This window comes from Budorcas taxicolor, chromosome 6 (genome assembly GCF_023091745.1).
Source record: "Budorcas taxicolor isolate Tak-1 chromosome 6, Takin1.1, whole genome shotgun sequence".
In the NCBI taxonomy this organism is placed as follows: domain Eukaryota; kingdom Metazoa; phylum Chordata; class Mammalia; order Artiodactyla; family Bovidae; genus Budorcas; species Budorcas taxicolor.
The window spans coordinates 25,370,940-25,391,977 of NC_068915.1; the positions used below are offsets into that span (position 1 = coordinate 25,370,940).

The 21,038-nt window shown below is 38.3% G+C and overlaps 1 protein-coding gene across 1 annotated transcript in view; it reads right to left on the bottom strand.

The window, feature by feature from the left end:
- Window positions 1–21,038, bottom strand: part of MTTP (microsomal triglyceride transfer protein) — a 53,224-nt gene that overhangs the window by 19,479 nt on the left and 12,707 nt on the right. Inside the window, exons 4-11 of the mRNA XM_052642211.1 lie at window positions 18,550–18,657; window positions 16,100–16,216; window positions 15,670–15,809; window positions 13,436–13,586; window positions 10,775–10,932; window positions 4,986–5,154; window positions 3,902–4,009; window positions 687–899 (exon numbers count right to left, since the gene is read on the bottom strand). Of these exons, the coding sequence (XP_052498171.1) occupies window positions 687–899; window positions 3,902–4,009; window positions 4,986–5,154; window positions 10,775–10,932; window positions 13,436–13,586; window positions 15,670–15,809; window positions 16,100–16,216; window positions 18,550–18,657 (1,164 nt within the window). The remainder of the gene's footprint in view (window positions 1–686; window positions 900–3,901; window positions 4,010–4,985; window positions 5,155–10,774; window positions 10,933–13,435; window positions 13,587–15,669; window positions 15,810–16,099; window positions 16,217–18,549; window positions 18,658–21,038) is intronic.

Below are 21,038 nucleotides of genomic sequence, written 5' to 3' on the forward strand. Positions count from 1 at the left end.
TCCTGAATGGTCACACTTAAGCCAGGTTATTCCCATGTCAAACAATTTAAGAGCATCTTAAAACATGTGTGTGTGTGTGTGTATGTGTGTGTGTCTCTGCATGTTAATTGCTCAGTCGTGTCTGATTCTGCGACCCCATGGACTGTAACCCATCAGGTTCCTCTTCTCTACGAGATTTCCCAGGCAACAATACTGGAGTGGTTAGCCATTTCCTTCTCCAGGGGGATCTTCCCTACCCAGGGATCAAACCTGGGTCTCCTGCATTGCAGGCAGATTCTTTACCATCTGAGCCACCAGGGAAATAAAGATATTTCAGAGAAGAATTTGTTTCTTAAAGTAAAAGAAGGTGCTTCAATATTTATGCTTCAGGATATAGGACAATATCTACTCAAAATGTGAGGCTACTTCAGAACTGACTTAAATCCAATTGAAGTTATTTCTAAACAGGAAAAAGAGATTCTTAGTTTGGGGCAGGAAATAGGGTGACTTCAGAGAAGTTTGCAGCCCACTCCAGTGTTCTTGCCAGTTGAATCCCAGGGATGGGGGAGCCTGGTAGGCTGCCATCTATGGGGTCACACAGAGTCGGACACGACTGAAGCGACTTAGCAGCAGCAGCAGCAGCAGCATGATTAGGCGTGCTTTTGTTTCCCTTTTGTGAAGGTTGCAAATATTCTTGGAGAACTTACCTCATCAGTTATGAAAGGGACATCGTATCTCTGGAGTGCGGTGGCGGCAAGGTGGCTGATGGGCCCTTCTCCCGTCTCTGTGTACTTTAGAAGGAGCGGGATGCCTTCTGGAAGCCGGGCATTTTTCAGAGCCAGCAGGTACATCATGATGTCCTCTTTTTTCCCTGCTTTTTCAAGTCCTGCCAAGATTAACTTCTTGGCTTCTACCACTCCCTAAAAGAACACATCCTACATCAGACATATGTGTAACCACACATGAAACAAAGCTTGGGTAAGACTGGCTTCACTCTTGTGTCCAAGACAACAGCCTCAAGTTTTATAGCTTTTGCACTGGTTGCTTGACTGAGGCACACAATGAAAATGAAAAAGTACAGCTTGATAAAGGTATTGTTGTTATTTTTTAAATACATACATTAACATATCTGCAAGAAGCAATGAGTATAATTAACAATGGGCATATTTACTTTTAAACACATTCTGAATGTATAAAATCATTTTTTAATTCCCTTGTAATCGATTATTCCTAGAATTGCCCATTCATTGAAATTCTAAAATAATGGTTAGAAGGTGCCTAACTGGTGGCATTCACCCTTGTATTAACTATGGTGAAAGCACCTAGGACTCAACTGTAAGGTCTTGTTCTAACTGTTTAAAGAGTGCTCATTTCCACTCAATTCCAAATTTCATTAATGCTGACATACTGTTCAAAAAACCTTTCTTGAATGCCTTCTGTGTAGCAGGTACTTTGCAAACATATTCTTTAATCAGGAAAGGCCTTTTGTTTTCTGGCCTAGAAACTATTAACTAATAAGTTAATAGTTTAATGGAAAAGTAAATTAGAAATAGGCTCTATTTTACCTTTGTTACTAAGTATGTTTTAGGGGCTTCAGTGTCATATGTAGGCTTCAAGTACACACACACACACACACACACACACACACACGGGAGAAATGGGGGGTAGTGACCCTCAAATAGAATGAAGATGCTGAAGTTTAAATGTAATAAAGAAGTCCTATTTCTCAACTATCAGACTGAACTCTAAAACCCCAAAAGTTTGATAACATACATTGTTATTGAGCCTATTGGGAAATTGGCATCCTAGTGGGAACCTAAAATGTTACAATTCCCATGGAAGATAATTTGGAAAAATCTAACATATCTGCATTTTGATCCAGTACCCTAGCCCTGAAGCTATAGCTCCAAAAATAAGAGAAAATGTGCCCAAGATTATCCATTTAAATATTATTTGTAAAGAGCAAAAACAGTGGACATCACCTAATGACCATACATGGGAGAATAAACCGTGGTGCCTCAGTTTAACACACAACGGAGTACTAGGCAGCTGTAAAAGGAAGGAGAAAGATCTCTGTGAACCAGTATGGGTTGATTTCCAGAATATGTTGTTAAGCGGAAACAATAAGATATACAGAAGTTTATAGTTTGTGTAAGAAAAAAGGAATAAGAATGTGTGTGTACACCTGCTTACTGTTGCAAAAAGAAACAGGAAAGAGAACACAAAACTAATTATACCACTTATGTAGAAAAAGTAGGTAAGAATGGGTGGAAGGGTAGGAAAGGGAATGAGACCTCTTTGAGAATATTTTTAAAATCAAGTTTTGACTTTCAAATCATGTTCCTATTTCCTATATTCAAGAAATAAGATGAAGTTAACAAGGATGTAAGGATGCTAAAATTGAATTGAAACAAAATCTAATGAACATGAATAAATATCAGATTAATAACATAACTGAATGAAAGAAAATAAAAAAGAATTAACCCAAGTAATGTTTGAGCATAGTACTCTGATTATATACCTTTCGTGTAATATATTCTAAAGACAAAAAGATTGTGAAGTCTTGAACTTTACTTAAGATAGTTTGTTTTTGGTAGTGATATTCGTGTAACAATTCCAAAGCTATTTTGTGTGTTTTAGGATTGAGCAAATGAACCACAGTATCAATGTTCTTGAGAACCAAGGTTCTCAATGTGGGAGAAGGAAGATATAATTATGGAATGATGGAAGGAGAGAAAGAACCCTGTAGAACTGGATTAGAATTAGAGGTAGCAGTATGAACTCACAATTTAATAAATATAAATACATGTATTTTGTCCATTGTAAAAGCCTAGATGCAATGGCCTTCAAGTAATGAGAAGTAAAAGTCTTTAGGGGTAAAATGTCAGATGCATGCAACTTACTCTCAAAGGGTTCAACCAAAATAATATAAAATGAAATAAGATAATTCAAATAGGATAATACATTAACAACTGTCAAATTTAGATGAATCAGGTATACAAATATTCATGGAATTGTGCTATTCTCACAACTTTTCCATAGGTCTGAATTTTTTTCCAAATATAAATTTGGGGGAGAAAAGAAATTAGGATGCAGTGAGATCAAAATGTAAGCAAAAACACATATTAATAGGAAACAGAAATAAAAGTAAAATGCTGTCTGAAAGCTGGTTATATAATAAACATGGATGGAAAAAAGATTATATTTGTATATGTTTAACATCTTTAACCTGTTTGCCTTACAGAAAGATGAGTTGAGTTCGATATTCATTCATTTAGATTTTCCATATTTAGTTGTGCTTAAAAGTGAATGTTTTGTCATAATTTAATGAGGAAGATGTCAAAATTGATAGTCCACTCAGGCAAGTGGAGAAGCTTTGATGAAATTAAATTAAAAATAAAATACAAAGTTCTAAAGTAGTTAGAAGTAACTAAATTTCTCCCATAAAAACTCAAAAACTGCAAACCATACTTACTATAGATAATAGTCTGCTCAAGGAGGTACCCTTAGAGTCTACTATCGAAGAAAAAGAACTTTACCATATATACGTATATACATCATTCAAAGTTGAGTACAGTACACAGTGGGTACACAATAAATATTTCTTGATGGGGGATTCTTGGACTATTCACTTTCAGCGAGCATTTATTGAACTTTACCTATGTACCAGGCACCATTTTAAGCAAGTGGTGAGAAAGATCCATCTCTTCAGTGAACTTATATTTCAGTGGGAGACAGAATAAATAATCCATGTAATAATTAACTGAATTATAAAGTATGTTCAACAGCAATAATTGCCCATGCAAGTAGTGAAAACAGAGTAGGGTGAGAGGAATTAGGAACACCAGTCGTGAGCACGCAAGTGTTAAATAGGATGGTTTGGAGCTATGCATACAGTGACTGAGATTGGATTTGCACTTACTTTCAGTTTGCAGCCTTCATTCTGACACAGCTTCCTGACAAGGGCCCCGATGATGATCATAACAGATTCTCTGATGTCATTACTTCCAAAAGAACCTTTGAACTTACTCTATTAGCCAAACAGGGACAAAACAGATTACCAAAACATTTAACATTTTCATGGAATATTTTTCAGTAAGAAACAAAAGTAGCCAAAGCCTAAAGAAACTGTTTCCATATTTCTAGATTGCGAACTCTGAATTTTGCTTTGGGGACACATAAATTCACTCTCTAGCTTTGAACTGAAGAGTTGGTAAAGTCTTTCCAGGTATTTTTAACATAGATCTGTGAATTCCTGAGAGGTTTATGGATTATATTCACTGCATCAGTAAATCAAAAAAATGGTCTGTAAAATTGTATGTGTGGGTAATGAGGGACTTCACTAATGCTATCAGATTTTCAAACAAGCCTATTTTCCAAAAAGATTATGAATTATTCCCCTAAATCATAAGTGAATAAGTACACTTTCTGTTTTTAAACCTTGGGTCCAAGAGAACTCTAGCTTTTGCTTCCAATATAATTTTTCAGTATCAGAAGAATGATATGTATTCGGTTGGTGAAGGTTCATTGGGGTTTTTCAGTAATAATGTATTGAAAATCCCAAAGGAACTTTTTGGTCAACCCAATATATAACATATAATGATTATATGTTATACAATGTACTGTACATTAAATAGCACAAAGATTTTTGAAGTCAAAATAAATCTTTTAAAGTCAAATTGTGAAGTATAACCAAGACAGAAATTGAAATTTTGTCCTATGCCACATTATATGATAGGTGAATATAATCTTTAAATTTCCATAAGACATAGCTTAAGTTATCTAGAGGAATTGCAAAGAAGACACTATGTGAAATATTCTACTTTGTGAAATAATCTACTGTACAATTAATGATTAATGAAAGAAAACAGTCTAATAGAATTTGAATATGAATAATCAGAGGATTTAGTTTCAGCCTTTACTTTGATGCTGGCAACTTTTAATTACTGCTTAGATTCTGAAGATCAGCTGAGAGCTTTCATTTTGGCAGTGTCCATCTGACTTACAATGAGGGCTCGCAGGAGTTCTTCATCGGGATGTGAGGCAAATGCACAGGCATAGAGAAACCTTTCCTGGAGGATAACGCTCTCGGTGCTTTTGAAATCCAGAAAGTCCAAAATGGCATCTAATGAGTCTGGTGTTTGAGCAGAGGTGACAGCATCCACTAGCTGGGGTCTACAACAGAAAACACAGTCATAGATATCAATCTTTAGGGTGCTTAATAAATTATTTTGAATTGCTACCATTCATAGACCCCATTGGTTTGAGTTTCCTAAAGAAGTGAAAATTTTTTATTTAAACAAAAAAAAGTGATGGCTTTCTCTGAAAGACACTACCCCATTTTATTTTAAGCCTCTCTCTTAACTCCCTTCTTTCTCACTCAATGTACCCTCAGAATATACAGATTAATTTTACTGTTTTACCCTAAGCCAAATATAATTTGGAGGTTTGTAAATAAAATTATATAAATAATATCACAAATTAGGTTAAAATTCTTTTCTCCATAATTAATATATAAAAGCTATGGTCTCCCAAATCAATTCTTTTTCTAATTAGCTTTGTAACTATATACATTTCTTAAATGCATAACTAAGGTAGTATCATTCAGTGGAAAGATGGGACATTCTTTTAACTTTCATTTATATCCAAGAGAGAAATTTCTGCTCATTTTTTTTAAAAATAAAAAGCACCATGGTACAGTTCAAGTTCGGACTTCCCAGGTGGTGCTAGTGCTAAAGAAGCTGCCTGCCAATGCAGGAGAGGTAAGAGAGGCAGGTTTGACCCTTGGGTCAGGAAGATCCTCTGGAGGAGGGCATGGCAACCAACCCCAGTATTTCTGCCTGGAGAATCCCATGGACAGAGGAGCCTGGTGGGCTATGGTCCACAGAATCACAAAGCATCAGACATAACAAGCGATTTAGCGTGCACACAAGCATAGTTCAAGTTCAATGACAACAATTAGTTGTGAGTAGAGTGAAACTTCTACAGGAAAGTGCTAGGTACATAGTCTACTCATTAAGAATCTCTGGTTGAGTCTTGGGATGATAATATTTCTGAAACTAGTTGCTATACTAATGAGCATAAGATGTCTGTATACATTTCATTCCACATCTACATAACAAATACATACATGTATTTAATGCATTATATATATATATATATATATATATATATATATATATATATACATACATATTTTTAAAAAGATATTCTTGTACTATACCATTTTGGCCTTAACAAAACCTCATGGAATGGAGCAGACTGAGAGAGGGATAATACTTCTTAAGTGTTATTATTGCAAACACTTTACTAGCTATTTTAGGTATGCAACCTCTTTTCCAAATTGGGAAAGGAGTACATCAAGGCTGTATATTGTCACCCTGCTTATTTAACTTATATGCAGAGTACATCATGAGAAATGCTGGGCTGGAGGAAGCACAAGCTGGAATCAAGATTGCTGGGAGAAATATCAATAACCTCAGATATGCAGATGACACCACCCTTATGGCAGACAGTGAAGAAGAACTAAAGAGCCTCTTGATGAAAGTGAAAGAGGAGAGTGGAAAAAGTTGGCTTAAAACTCAACATTCAAAAAACTGAGATCATGGCATCCGGCCCCATCACTTCATGGCAAACAGATGGGGAAGCAGTAGAAAAAGTGACAGATTTTATTTTCTTGGGCTCCAAAATCACTGCAGATGGTGACTGCAGCCATGAAATTAAAAGACGCTTGCTCCTTGGAAGAAAAGCTATGACCAATCTAAATAGCATATTAAAAAGTAGAGACATTAATTTGCCAACAAAGGTCCATCTAGTCAAAGCTATGGCTTTTCCAGTAGTCATGTATGTATGTGAGAGTTGGACCATAAAGGAAGCTGAGCACCAAAGAACTGATGCTTTTCAACTGTGGCGTTGGAGAAGACTCTTGAGAGTTCCTTGGACTGCAAGGAGATCCAACCACTCCATCCTAAAGAAATCACTCCTGAATATTCATTGGAAGGACTGATGCTGAAACTGAAACTCCAATAATTTGGCCACCTGATGCGAAGAACTGACTCAATGGAAAAGACCCTGATGCTGGGAAAGATTGAAGGCAGCAAGAGAAGGGGATGATAGAGAATGAGATGGTTGGATGGTTGATGGCATCACCAACTCAATGGACATGAGTTTGAGCAAGCTCTGGTAGTTAGCAAACAACAGGGAAGCCTGGCATGCAGCAGTCCATGGGGTCACAAAGAGTTGGACACGACTGAGTGACTGAATTAAATGGAACCTCTTTTTGCTTTAACTTCTTCATCTGTAACATGGGGCTATAAAGAGCAGTTATTTTAGGGTTGTCAAGAGGATTAAATCACATGATCTATGTAAAACACTTAGAATAGTGCTTGGCACATTGTAAATGCTCAATAAATATATGCTGTTATTAATACCATCAGCTCACCTAACATCTCTGTCAGTTTAATACTAATATTCTCCCTATACATAAGGAAACAAACTCAGAGATATCAAATCATTTGTTCAAGGTCCCATAGTCAGTAAAAATAGAGCTAGGATTGGAACTCAGTTTTTTCTGACTCTGGAATACATGGGTCTTAATTACAGTGTTTTCTAAAGTGTTTTCAGGTAACACTAATCCTACAAAATGCTTTAAGAAGAGGAATTTTCAAGGTCATGTAAGTTTGGAATATATTTAAGGAAACTTATATGTAATATTGCCAACAAAGGTCTGTCTAGTCAAGGCTATGGTTTTTCCAGTGGTCATATATGGATGTGAGAGTTGGACTGTGAAGAAGGCTGAGTGCCGAAGAATTGATGCTTCTGAACTGTGGTGTTGGACAAGACTCTTGAGAGTCCCTTGGACTGCAAGGAGATCCAACCAGTCCATTCTAAAGGAGATCAGTCCTGGGTGTTCTTTGGAAGGAATGGTGCTAAAGCTGAAGCTCCAGTACTTTGGCCACTTCATGCGAAGAGTTGACTCATTGGAAAAGACTCTGATGCTGGGAGGGATTGGGGGCAGGAGGAGAAGTGGACGACAGAGGATGAGATGGCTGGATGGCATCACCGACTCGATGGACATGAGTCTGAGTGAACTCCAGGTGTTGGTGATGGACAGGGAGGCCTGGCGTGCTGCAATTCATGGGGTCACAAAGAGTCAAACGTGACTGAGTGACTGAACTGAATATCTTTTCAAGATTGCTGGGTGAAATATCAATCATCTCAGATATGCAGATGACACCACCAGTATGTCAGAAAGTGAAGAGGAACTAAAAAGCCTCTTGATAAAAGTGAAAGAGGAGAGTGAAAAAGTTGGCTTAAAGTTCAACATTCAGAAAACGAAGATCATGGCATCCGGTCCCATCACTTCATGGGAAATAGATGGGGAAACAGTGGAAACAGTGTCAGTCAGTCAGTTCAGTCACTCAGTCGTGTCCGACTCTTTGCGACCCCATGAATCGCAGCACGCCAGGCCTCCCTGTCCATCACCAACTCCTGGAGTACACTCAGACTCACGTCCATCAAGTCCGTGATGCCATCCAGCCATCTCATCCTTGGTCATCCCCTTCTCCTCCTGCCCCCAATCCCTCCCAACATCAGAGTCTTTTCCAATGAGTCAACTCTTCGCATGAGGTGGCCAAAGTACTGGAGCTTCAGCTTTAGCATCATTCCTTCCAAAGAAATCCCAGGGTTGATCTCCTTCAGAGTGGACTGGTTGGATCTCCTTGCAGTCCAAGGGACTCTCAAGAGTCTTCTCCAACAGCACAGTTCAAAAGCATCAATTCTTCGGCACTCAGCCTTCTTCACAGTCCAACTCTCACATCCATATATGATCACAGGAAAAACCATAGCCTTGACTAGACGGAGGGCTCCAAAATTACTGCAGATGGTTACTGCTGCCATTAAATTAAAAGATGCTTACTCCTTGGAAGAAAAGTTATGACCAACCTAGATAGCATATTAAAAAGCAGGGACATTACTTTGCCGACAAATGTCTGTCTAGTCAAGGCTATATAGTTTTTCCAGTGGTCATGTATGGATGTGAGAGTTGGACTGTGAAGAAAGCTGAGCGCCAAAGAATTGATGCTTTTGAACTGTGGTGTAGGAAAAGACTCTTGAGAGTCCCTTGGACTGCAAGGAGGTCCAACCATCCTAAAGGAGATCAGTCCTGGGTGTTCACTGGAAGGACTGATGCTAAAGCTGAAACTCCAGTACTTTGGCTACCTCATGAGCAGAGTTGACTCATTGGAAACGACTCTGATGCTAGGAAGGATTGGGGGCAGGAGGAGAAGGGGATGACAGAGGATGAGATGGCTGGATAGCATCACCAACTCGATGGATACGAGTTTGAGTGAACTCTGGGAGTTGGTGATGGACAGGGAGGCCTGGCATGCTGCGATTCATGGGGTCGCAAAGAGTCAGACACGACTGAGCAACTTAACTGAACTGAACAGAATATCTTTTCTACTATACAATGTTACATGTCTATTTCTATGATATGATACAATATTGAAAATATTAGGTAAATAACCTGGTTCAGAAAATACATCATGCAATCATACAAATTATTGCCACCATAAGATTTTTAGGATACAAATAAGTCTAAGGTTTAGTGTAATCTCTGTTCTAAGTTAACAGCCATATTTTGCACTGTTTTTGTCAGTAATTTTTTTTTGACAAAAAGATAAGTCACTCTAAAATATATTCTTAAGTTCTATGATTAAAACAGAGTCTGAGAATTTATAATTTTGCATACATTTAACTCAGTTTAAATGTTTATTTTTGAAGACAGTATCCAACTAACTAGTAGTCATATGGAATTCATATCAATTTTTTAATCCCCTAAGACAAGTCAATAACATTACAATCAAGAATAAACAATCTTCTCAGGAAAAAAGCTAAATTTTCTTATTCTTGAGTAATCAAGTCCTTTGAACTCAGTGACCACTGACTGTTGCTGTGTGTGTTGTGTGTTTGTGGGAAGGGGTGTAACTTGGCTATTTTATACTTTTGACTATTAATGGCTAGTTTCCACTGTTTGTTAAACTAACTGAGCCATGTTCTATATCATCAATTAGGATAATTAGTGTTAAACAGTTGAATTTGTAGTTGCAGATAAATTTTGTTTTACAGACCAAAACACTTCTATTTAGAAAGTGTATTTGTATTGGTATTTACAATGTAAGTTTGAGAATTGTCAACTGTCTTTATTGTGGATGCAAAATAAGGCACTCTTCCACTGAATACTCAAATGATGTACATATTTCTTTTCTCTGGATTCTTTTGGCTGTTTATCTCAGTTCTCAATTTTCTCTTCAAAACAAGGCTTCTATGAGGATCATCACTGTATCTTTAATGAAAGATCATTTTTAATAGAAAAAATCATACTGTTTTTTTTGTCTGTTTGTTTTCATAATCAATTCTGAACTCTTTCTGAGTGTCAACTGATAGCTCTGGGAACACAATTTCAGCAGAGTGTGGCAGCATCTGCACGGTGGTATCACATCAAAGTTCTACCCTCCCCCTATCTATGTACCAATCTAGACCTGATTTACACCCATGAACAAAATGTTCAAAATAAAATGTTCACTCTGAGTCACTGCTGAAAACTTGCATTTCTGGCCAATTAACCATTGAGTTACTGCACTGAGGTATAACTGTTCAATGCAAATGTGAAATAGCAAAACAACTGATTTGAAGGTGAGGCAGCCGATTAAAAAGGGATCTTTACCTGCTTAATAAACAGCAATCCAGAAACACTTTCTTATAGACAACCCCAGGAAATGTTCAGGGAACTTACAGTACTTCCTTGTTTTCTGCCTTTAGAATTTGGAGGATCTCTTCTTTCTTTGCCCTCCTGAGGTGCTTGATGAAGGCCAGGAAGCTTCTGACAGCCTCAGCCTTGGAGAGGTTGTCAGGCTGCAGGTGTTTTCTGATGGACTGCCAATGCTCTGAGAGCTGCAAAACATGGCCGCAGGCCCAGACCACACTCATAATTCTGAACATCTGTGTTTATAAAGAATGTTCTCTCCAGAAATAAAATTTTCCTTGTATCCGACAAGCAAAAGAAGCTCTTTGTATCTTACATCCATATATCTGATTGCCCCTGCCCCTGTCACATTTCTGTGACTCTCAGAGGCAAATACAGAGGCCTGCTGACCAGTGCACAAGTCCTCTCAAGAGGACGCTTTTTGTCGATTAGAACTTAGCTCAAATGAAGATACCTCAAGATTCTGGCCATATAGGTCATTCCATGGTTACACAAGGGAATTACATCTGTGGCCAGGCTTTGACTACCATAGTGAAATTATGTCGAATTTTCATTAACAACAGGCTATTCTGTTGGGAAAAATCATCAGAACTGCTGAAGAATTGTGTCATATTTCTTATTAACTGAAACCTTATTGAAAACCAGTTTTTATAATAATTTGATCTCCCTATTCTCTTTATTTTATGGTTTGGATGAACTACTAGTAATAGTAAAACATCTTGCTGAGATCTGAACTGTTCATTTCATATTTCCGTGTTAAGTAGAGTGGCATTTAGATAAAGGTAATCCTCATATACAGTACTGTTATGCCGCTGTGGTTTTAAAAATAGTAAATAGTTCTAATCAATAACATCTTTTGGCTTAGAAAAAAGTTCAAAACCTTATTTTTCATAGTTTACCACTTCTCCCCTAGTTGTAAAAAAAACATGCATTAAATCCCATTAGTGACCGGAGAAGGGGACGACAGAGGATGAGATGGCTGGATGGCATCACTGACTCGATGGATGTGAGTCTGAGTGAACTCCGGGAGTTGGTGATGGACAGGGAGGCCTGGCGCGCTGCGATTCATGGGGTTGCAAAGAGTCGGACATGACTGAGCGACTGAACTGAACTGAACTGAACTCTTAGCTCTGCATAATCTACATGCTACCAGTTTTTAAATTATTCATTCCTTCCAATAACAACAGATACATATTTTGCTCTTTTCAAATCCCTTTTGGTTATCTAATATTAAGAGGATAGTCAAAAAAAATAGTCCAGTTGTACTTAGCTAGATTTACTGCGTTGTTTCTGAGGGCAGAGATCACATCAGTGTTAAGTGTTAAGTCAGAGTTTTTTTCTTTAAAGAGTTGCAATGGTGACATTATACTGACATTGAATAAGCAAACCAAAGACATAAACCTTTCCTATAATAATGGAGAAATAGTTTTGAGAAATCTTAGATGGCTCATAATATTTGATAACTATGGGGAGAGAAATTAACAGAATAAGAAAAGATCACTGGTTTCATTAGTCACCTTTCTAAATAATTTCCATCTCATATGACATCAGAAAATGACATTGGAACATTAGATAATTTGTGGGGAAAAAAGAAGAAACAAGGTTTGAGAACAATTAGTTTTGTCTCATTTTGTTTTCCCCTTCACTCAATTTTGATATATTTGAGAAACTAATAAGGAATTGGTGCCTTACACTTTAAGCAAATTCTGGTATTAGCTCTTGATGATTCCACTTTTTTGAACACTAATAATGGCCAAGGGAAAAGCATCTTATGGTAGCTACAAACAGAGCCTGAAGCCAAGGGTTAAGTATTAGGAAATGCTGGAACCCAGAGTCATATCTGTGGCCATACATCACAACTGATTTATGCAACAAAAGAAATTATTCTTTATTAGATTAAAAATATTACACACACACTTACAAATACATATGGATACACTCACACCTGCACACACACAGACACACACACTCACACACTTAGCCTTGGGGGTGTGCTCATTTCTGGCTGTAACAGTAGTGGAGGTGGGGGTGTGTGGTAAATAAGTATTCCTGATTTAGGTGAAGAGCTTGGTATCCATTTCTAGTCCTCCTAGCAGCTCTCAGAACACTGAGCTCAGTAAAACATTTCACCTGTGGCCATAGTACTGTGTGTGTGCTCAGTTATTTCAGTTGTGTCCTACTCTTTGCAACCCCATGGACTTTTGTCCACCAGGCTTCTCTGTCCATGGGATTTCCCAGGCATGAATACTGGAGTAGGTTGCCATGTCTTCGTCCAGGGGATCTTCCCGACCCAGTGATCCAACTCATATCTCTTGCATCTTTCTGTATTGCAGGTGGATTCTTTACCCACTGAGCCACCTGGGAAGTCTGGACATATTACTCCTGAGAGGCAGAACTTTCAGGATTCAGGCCACTGTCTATGCTCTCAATGCTGCTGTATGCTTCCCCTAACTTCATCAGGCTTATCCCCACTGCATTCTGAGGTCTGCTTTGAGGAAGCTGCCTTCAAGTCATAACATTTTTTATTTGAACTAAGTGGACGTGGTAGTCATTTGTTAATTATTATGGCATATTATTAGGCTACTGCCATTATAACTCAGTGACTGAAGCTTCCATTGGAGAAAGGAAAACAGAATTGTAGGCCATGATTATTCCATGATTTGGCCACACAGCGCTGTGGCTCACACTTACAGAAGGGCATCCTTTGCACTTGCTCTGGAAGACCTGGCCCACAATGGGAATGGCCGTGTACTTCGAATCAACTGCTTTAATGATGGCTGAAACCTGCTTTCCCGGCTTCAGTCCCAGGCTTGCTTCCGTGGTTTTCAGCTCCAGTTTCTGCCTGCATAACCAAGGAAGAGAAATATCACATCAGCGGCCTCCTTTTGAGTGAACAAGTGATTAATTGTCATTCTTTTGGCAAACAAGATACTAATGTATTCAAATTCTATAAGGCCATGTCTTTCATACTGAGAGATCTCCAGCAGTAACAGAAATCTCAAGATAATTACGAAACTTTTCTGGAGCAACAATTTTATTCAAAGCTTTGAAAGTTTAAGCCTGGGATTTCAAAATATTATGACAAGAGACTACAGGAAAGAAAATTTGCCTGGATGCTGAGCAAGATATATGATGTCACGTCTTTGGGCTTTAGCCCAGCTCTCTGAAAAATGATATCTTCAGGACAACCACACGTCACTTACTAAGACAATTAGGAAATCTTGTTTTCCAAATATGGCCTCAATAATCTGATACGCTCTTTCAGTAGCTTGCTTCTCTCCCTTCAAAAGGTGGAGTCTACATCCCTCTCCTTAAACCTGGGCAGGACTCTGTGACTGTCAGGACTTGTGGAGAACAGTAGAAGTTTCAATATATGGCTTGTAAGGCTAAGTCCTTTTATGTTGGAGAAGACTCTTGAGAGTCCCTTAGATTGCAAGACCAAACCAGTCAGTCTTAAGAGAAATCAACCCGAAATACTCATTGGAAAGATAGATGCTGAAGCTGAAACTCCAGTATTTTGTCGTCTGATGTGAACAGCTGACTCATCACTAAAGTCCCTGATGCTGCAAAAGATTGAGGGCAGAAGGCGAAGAGGGCATCAGAGGATGAGATGGCTGAATGGCATCACTGATGCAATGGACATGAACTTGGGCAAACTTCAGGAGATGGTGAGGGACAGAGAGGCCCGGCATACTGCAATCAATGGGGTCACAAAGAGTCAGACACGACTGGGTGGCTGCAATCAATGGGGTCACAAAGAGTCAGACACGACAGGGTGGCTGACCAACAATAAGTCACAAAAGGGAATTCAGCTTTCATCTGGCATGCTAGCAGCACATACTGTGTAAGAAGTCTGGCTACTGAAGCTACCATGTTGAGAGGCCACATGGAGATAAAGAGAGATGCATGAGGAGCCTAATGTGAATCTCCAGCCCAGACTCTAGATAGGTGAGGGAGCAGCCTGTGAATCAGCTCTGCAACTGCACAGCACACACCAAGCAAGGCATGCTTAGCAGGATCAAGGCAAGCATCACGATTATGAGAGAAAATAATAGAGTGATTGCTGCTTTTTATACTACTAAGCTTGGAGTGGTGTGTTATAGAACAATGGAATCCTGATAAACCTAAATTTAAAATATTAGTTATATATGAAAACAAGATGGATGTAGTACAAAGTAGAATGCAAGGTTCTAATCCAGAGGAGACTTCAATAAAATTTCAAGCATTTGTGGTTTGAGGCGTTTCTACCAAGATTTTAACCATTTACCTCTGACATTAGGGTTACTTCAGAAGAAATATTTGAGAAATAGTAGCAGAAGATATAACTTACATTTAATGCTAGGATGTGTTATTCTAAATTAAAATCTGAAAGTAAGACATACTCTTAGATTTGAAATTCTAGTCCTTTAGCCTGTGAGAACTATTCTGACCAGAGAAATTTTCTCAAATTGAAATAACAGTTTTGAATATGTAAGTACTATAAATCGCAGCAAAAATTCTGTCATATCACTTTACAATGGAACATTTTTGTGTTTATTAACAATAATGACAAAAAAATAATCTTGAGGAGAGAACACACAAATGCCACTTTTTAAATCTAAACATTAAAAGCATTTGATAAAGAAATCAGAAAATAAATAAGAATGAATCAAAGTGTTTGCCTTTTTAAAATTTAAATTCTATTTAATAAACTATTTTTAATGAAGTCCTATTTTAAAACATTAAGTATTTATTTCATGCCACATACTATTATAAATAATATGAAAAATAAAGATGAACAAAACATAATCATTGTTCTAAAGGAGCTCACAAAATGAGGAAGCAATAAATATATTAATTCATGTGCATGTATATATATGCATATATATTTTAAAATTTTAATAATACATTAAAGAACAGTAAAGAAAATTTAAGCATTATCTTACCTTGATACTATTTTGCCTGCTATTGATTGTAGAAAATTCAGCCTCAAAGCATGTATCTCTTCTGAGAGCACAGCTACAACAAAGCTGTCTTCTATTTTATAGGTAGTGACAGATGTGGCTTTCGAAGTGACACCCAAGACCTAAATAAATAAATGTGGTTGTAACAAGCAATTAGCTTTTTATCTTTGAATCAAGCCAAATAGCAAATTATCTTTTCATCTTCACAAGAACGCTCCCTTCATATTCCTTCAACACACAAACCTACAGTATATTAAAATAAATCCATTCATTTGATATTATATAATACTATACCCTAAACTAAAAATTACAAGTGTTCCCAAATTATATTGCTGCTTTATTCACCTATTATTGCTGAATCGTCTCTACAAAAAGAACTTGGTTGCCTCAAAGAAAGTGATAGCGAGCATACCTGATGTGGGGTTGTAAATCCAGCCCTCTCTATTTTGCATGAATCCAAAGCCTTAATTTTGGTCACTTTGTCTTGGTGAGCTTGGTAGGTCACTTTACAATCTCCAGAGATGTCTGCCTAAAAGGAAAAGCCAAAATACAATGTTTCAGATGGGATTCTCACATGAACCATTTGAATTCCAGTGGCAAGTAGCTTAAAAATTGGGGTTCTAATACGTCATGCAGGACTCCTTTCTCTGACAAGATAGGAAGACAGAAGAATTTAGTGTTTCCCGCAGCATGTGCATTCCTTTCCATCCTCTTTGAGTCTTATGAGCACATTCTTATTGCCCCAGGAATAATAAATGATTTCCTACTTCTGTCTAATGTCTAATAGGAATTGGACAAATGGCTTCAGTTCAGTTCAGTTCAGTTCAGTTGCTCAGTCACGTTCAACTCTTTGCAACCCCACAGACTGCAGTACACCAGGCTTCCCTGTCCATCACCAATTCCTGGAGCTTACTCAGACTCATGTCCATTGAGTCGGTGATGCCATCCAACCAGGTCATCCTCTGTCATCCCCTTCTCCTCCTGCCTTCAATCTTTCCCAGCATCAGGGTTTTTTCAAATGAGTCAGTTCCTCACATCAAGCCAAAGTATTGCAGTTTCAGCATCAGCATCAGTCCTTTCAATGAATATTCAGGACTGATTTCCTTTAGGATGGACTGGTTGGATCTCCTTGCAGTCCAAGGGACTCTCAAGAGTCTTCTCCAACTCCACAGTTCAAAAGCATCAATTCTTTGACGCTCAGCTTTCTTTATAGCCCAACTCTCACATCCATGCATGACTACTGGAAAAATCATCGCTTTGACTAGGCAGACCCTGTGGGCAAAGTGATATCTCTGCTTTTTAATATGCTGTCTAGATTGGTCATAGCTTTTCTTCCAAGGACCAAAAGTCTTTTAATTTCATGGCTGCAGTCACCATCTACAGTGATTTTGGAACCCCCAAAAATGACCTAGTCACAGTCAAAATCACTCAGATGGATAATTATGGGGTGAGGGGAGTTGACTTTTAATACTATGTGTAGGCTGTGTGTGTATATACATGCAAACACACACATGCTTTGATGAGCTAAGTCCTTTAAAACCTGCGGCATTAATTCAGCCTACCATAAGGCACATCACAGTATACATCTCAATATCGACTCTGTATAGCTTCTCTGAGGCATCCCTTTGGTCTCTATAAGCCAGTCTTTCTACCCTCAGTCTTTTCAGCAAGCTAACCAGCATCCTCTTGGCCCAGGCTTGCCATCAGATTTTCTTACCAGCTCATGAACTGGCTGAATTCAGACAAGAAAACTTGGACTCAGCTCCACTTTAGATATAACACTTGGGGAGCCACTAAACTTCTGTCGTTTGGCCTTTGTTTTCATCTATTAAATGGAAGGGTTCATATAGACTAGTAGTTTCTCAAACTGACTATACCTACATTAGCTGAGAAAATTATTAAAATACAGATGCTAATCTACTGAACCAGAATCTCTGCAGTGAATCCAGGGAGTCTTTATTTTTATAACCTTCCTAGGGCATAGGGATGCACAGTGAGGTCACTGGAATGTTCTCCAAGGTTTTTGGGGTCCCTATAATTCAGCAATGAAATTAAAAGACACTTGTTCCTTGGAAGAAAAGTTATGACCAATCTAGACTGCATATTAAAAAGCAGAGACACTACTTTGCCAAAAAAGGTCTGTCTACTCAGACCTAAGGCTTTTCCAGTTGTCATGTATGGATGTGAGAGTTGGACTATAAAGAAAGCTGAGCACCGAAGATTTGATGCTTTTGAAGTGTGGTGTCGGAGAAGACTGTTGAGAGTCCCTTGGACTGCAAGGAGATCCAACCAGTCCATCCTAAAGGAAATCAGTCCTGAATATTCATTGGAAGGACTGATGCTGATGCTGAAACTGCAATACTTTGGCCACTTGATGCGAAGAACTGACCATTTGAAAAGACCCTGATGCTGGGAAAGATTGAAGGCAGGAGGAGAAGGGGATGACAGAGGATGAGATGGTTGGATGGCATCACCAACTTAATGGGCATGAGTTTGCGTAAGCTCTAGGAGTTAGTGATGGACAGGGAAGCTTGGTGTGCTGCAGTCCATGGGGTCACAAAGAGTCAGAAATGACTGAGCGACTGAACTGAACTGAACTGATCATTCAGTCATTCTATAGGTCTCCTTAGTATAGGTGATTCTAATTTCCTTTCCCCTGTATTCAAATACAAATTAGGGTAAAGGATGATTTGTTTCATATGTAAATGAGACAACTATCCAACTCACCTTTTCTAATCATTACCATAGGAGTAATTTTTTTTTTTTTTTTACTGAATTTCTCCAAATAGAAACCCATATAAACAATTATAGTAACTATGTTAACAAATAAGATTATAGATGCTTAATAATATTACTGAGTACCTCATTGGTAGTTCCAGAGCTTAACTGCATCTGAAATAGGCTAGCCAGGCCTCTCTTGAGATTTTCTATAGCTGCTGGTTCATTTTGATATGAGTAGAACTCTTTGATCTAGGTGAAAAAAGAACAAACATAAATAGAGCAGAAATGGGTCATTTACGAGACTTGGTTAAATAAATAGCAGGAAAGGTTAGATTCTCGCCCCCATCAATCCTGGGAGAAAGAGATCTGTTAATTCAAAGCTGGGACTTCTTTTTTTGTGAAAAGAAGCCATTTACATTTCAAAAAGCTAGACCACCAAAATATGACATTTCAGGAGGCTGATAATGAAGGCTTTGGCTATGATGGGAATAACATAGAAAAGGAAAAAAAGTACTGATACAGGATGGGGTTTCTGTGAAAACAAGGATTGCCCAAGAAAGAGAAATCAGGAACATTCTCTTCAAGCATGTCAACATATTCCCTACCTGTAATTCTGCATGGAACAAAAATTAACCAATGTTTGGACTTCCCTGGTGGTCCAGTGGTTAAGAACCTGCCTGCCAATGCAGGGGACATGGGTTTGATTCCTGGTCCAAGAAGATCCCACATGCCGCAGAATAACTAAGCTGGAGTGCCACAACTACTGAGCTCACACGAGACAACTATTGAAACCTATGCGCTTAAAACCCATGCTCCGCAACAAGAGAAGCCGCCACAATGAGGAACCTGCACCTCAGGGAAGAGCAGCCCCTGAAGCTAGAGAATTCCCACTCAGCGCAGCGAAGACAAAAATCAAGTCTTCATCACAGTCAAAAATGTATAAACAGAATTTTTAAAAAACCAATCAAGTTTCAAAGTAACATCATAGAAATAGATTCTTGTAGAGAATGGCAATCACCATGCTTGAGAATCCGGAGACAGCATGGCCTCTAAGGGCTATGATAAGGGCCCACACGTGGCCAAAATGCCCATGGACAAAATTCCACAAGGCTGATGTTCTTTGGCCCTCCAGAGCATTCCTGTTGGCCTTGGGTATGAGGAGACACAGAAGGTTGGAAGATTTGAGGTTTACGGTGCTAACACAGCATGGCCTGCCACAGGCACTGCTTTGAGTTTCTCTTCAGAAAGCAGGAAAAAAGCTAGAATGAGGAAGGGCACTGTGATTTGGCTGCAATAGTAAACGGCTTATCTTAGCTTTGTTTCATCCTTGACATTTACAGGCACAGAGATGATAACTGTCTCATACCATTTCGACCATTTAGCTCATGTTTAAGAAACAAGAATAAAAATACAAAGAATTTTCTGGAAAGCAGGCTGTCATTTTTTACCCTGACTTCAAACACATCACATGATTTAGAAATGGAAAGGATGGATATAGCTTCCCTATAAAAATTCCCAAGGTTTATGGTAATTATAGACACATGTCTACCAGAAATATCCTGAATGCCTTCCTATTTCTCTTTAAAACCAACCATGACTTCTCAAGTAAAACTGAAAGCTTAGTCATTATGCAATAAATTCAATTAATACCAATCTGAACAATTTAGTGTACATGAAAACTCCCTCGTACCTTAGATGAAAATACTTTGCCTGATAATTCAAACAAGTACCTCAAATTTTCTATTTTTATTTTATACATATTATTCGGCCTAGGGACAGATTTACTGGGTACTTTATCTGGCAATCAATTTTAGTCATTACACTGCATGAACCTATAAATGTTGGGATTGTGTTTGTCCAGGTTAAAAGGGAACTGGAATAGTGACCTCAACGTCTGGAAATCCACGGTATCATATTCTCAAACAAATCACTGACAATTTCTCAGAACCAAGGTTGAGTTTCTGAGGTTCTATTTTGTAAACTAGGTTTTCTTACCTTTGAGGAATTAGAGTGTAACTTTCCTTGCAAATATTTGGGAGAACTTAATCTCCAAATATCAGGACTATTAAAGGATCCTAACTGGATTTCTTGAGCCCATACACAGTCAGAAGGGCTCACTGTTAGCAATACGCACATGCCTACGGTCTGGGACATTTTTGGCCTGAGCCTTAAATACTTCAGAAAGTGAGAGGATCCATTAAGTAGGAAAAATACTTGTACTACCATCAGATCAGTGCCCTCAGTTTGCTTCCAAGCTATAAAATATGCCTGAATTGCTTATAAAGTTTTCCCTAAAATTTCAGAAACCCAGTTGACAGATTTAATCTTAATATATAAGGTTAAATACTCTCCTCCTACTCCTTCGTTTGATTTTGACTGCTATATCCCTAAGAAAATGATATGACAGACTTTTTCCTGGCAGGCTGACACAAAGTGTGAGACAGAAAGTTCTTTTTCATTCCTCCTATTAGTTTTTATTGTCTCCATAGAACTAGAAAAGATGACAAGCCTCTTTTTCCTTTTGTATGCCTGCTAACCTTTGGGACCTAAATTCCCTCCCTTCAGTTGCAGACCACTGAGACCTATGCAGACCACTGAGACCCAGTGGGAAGACAGCACTTGTGTCCCTA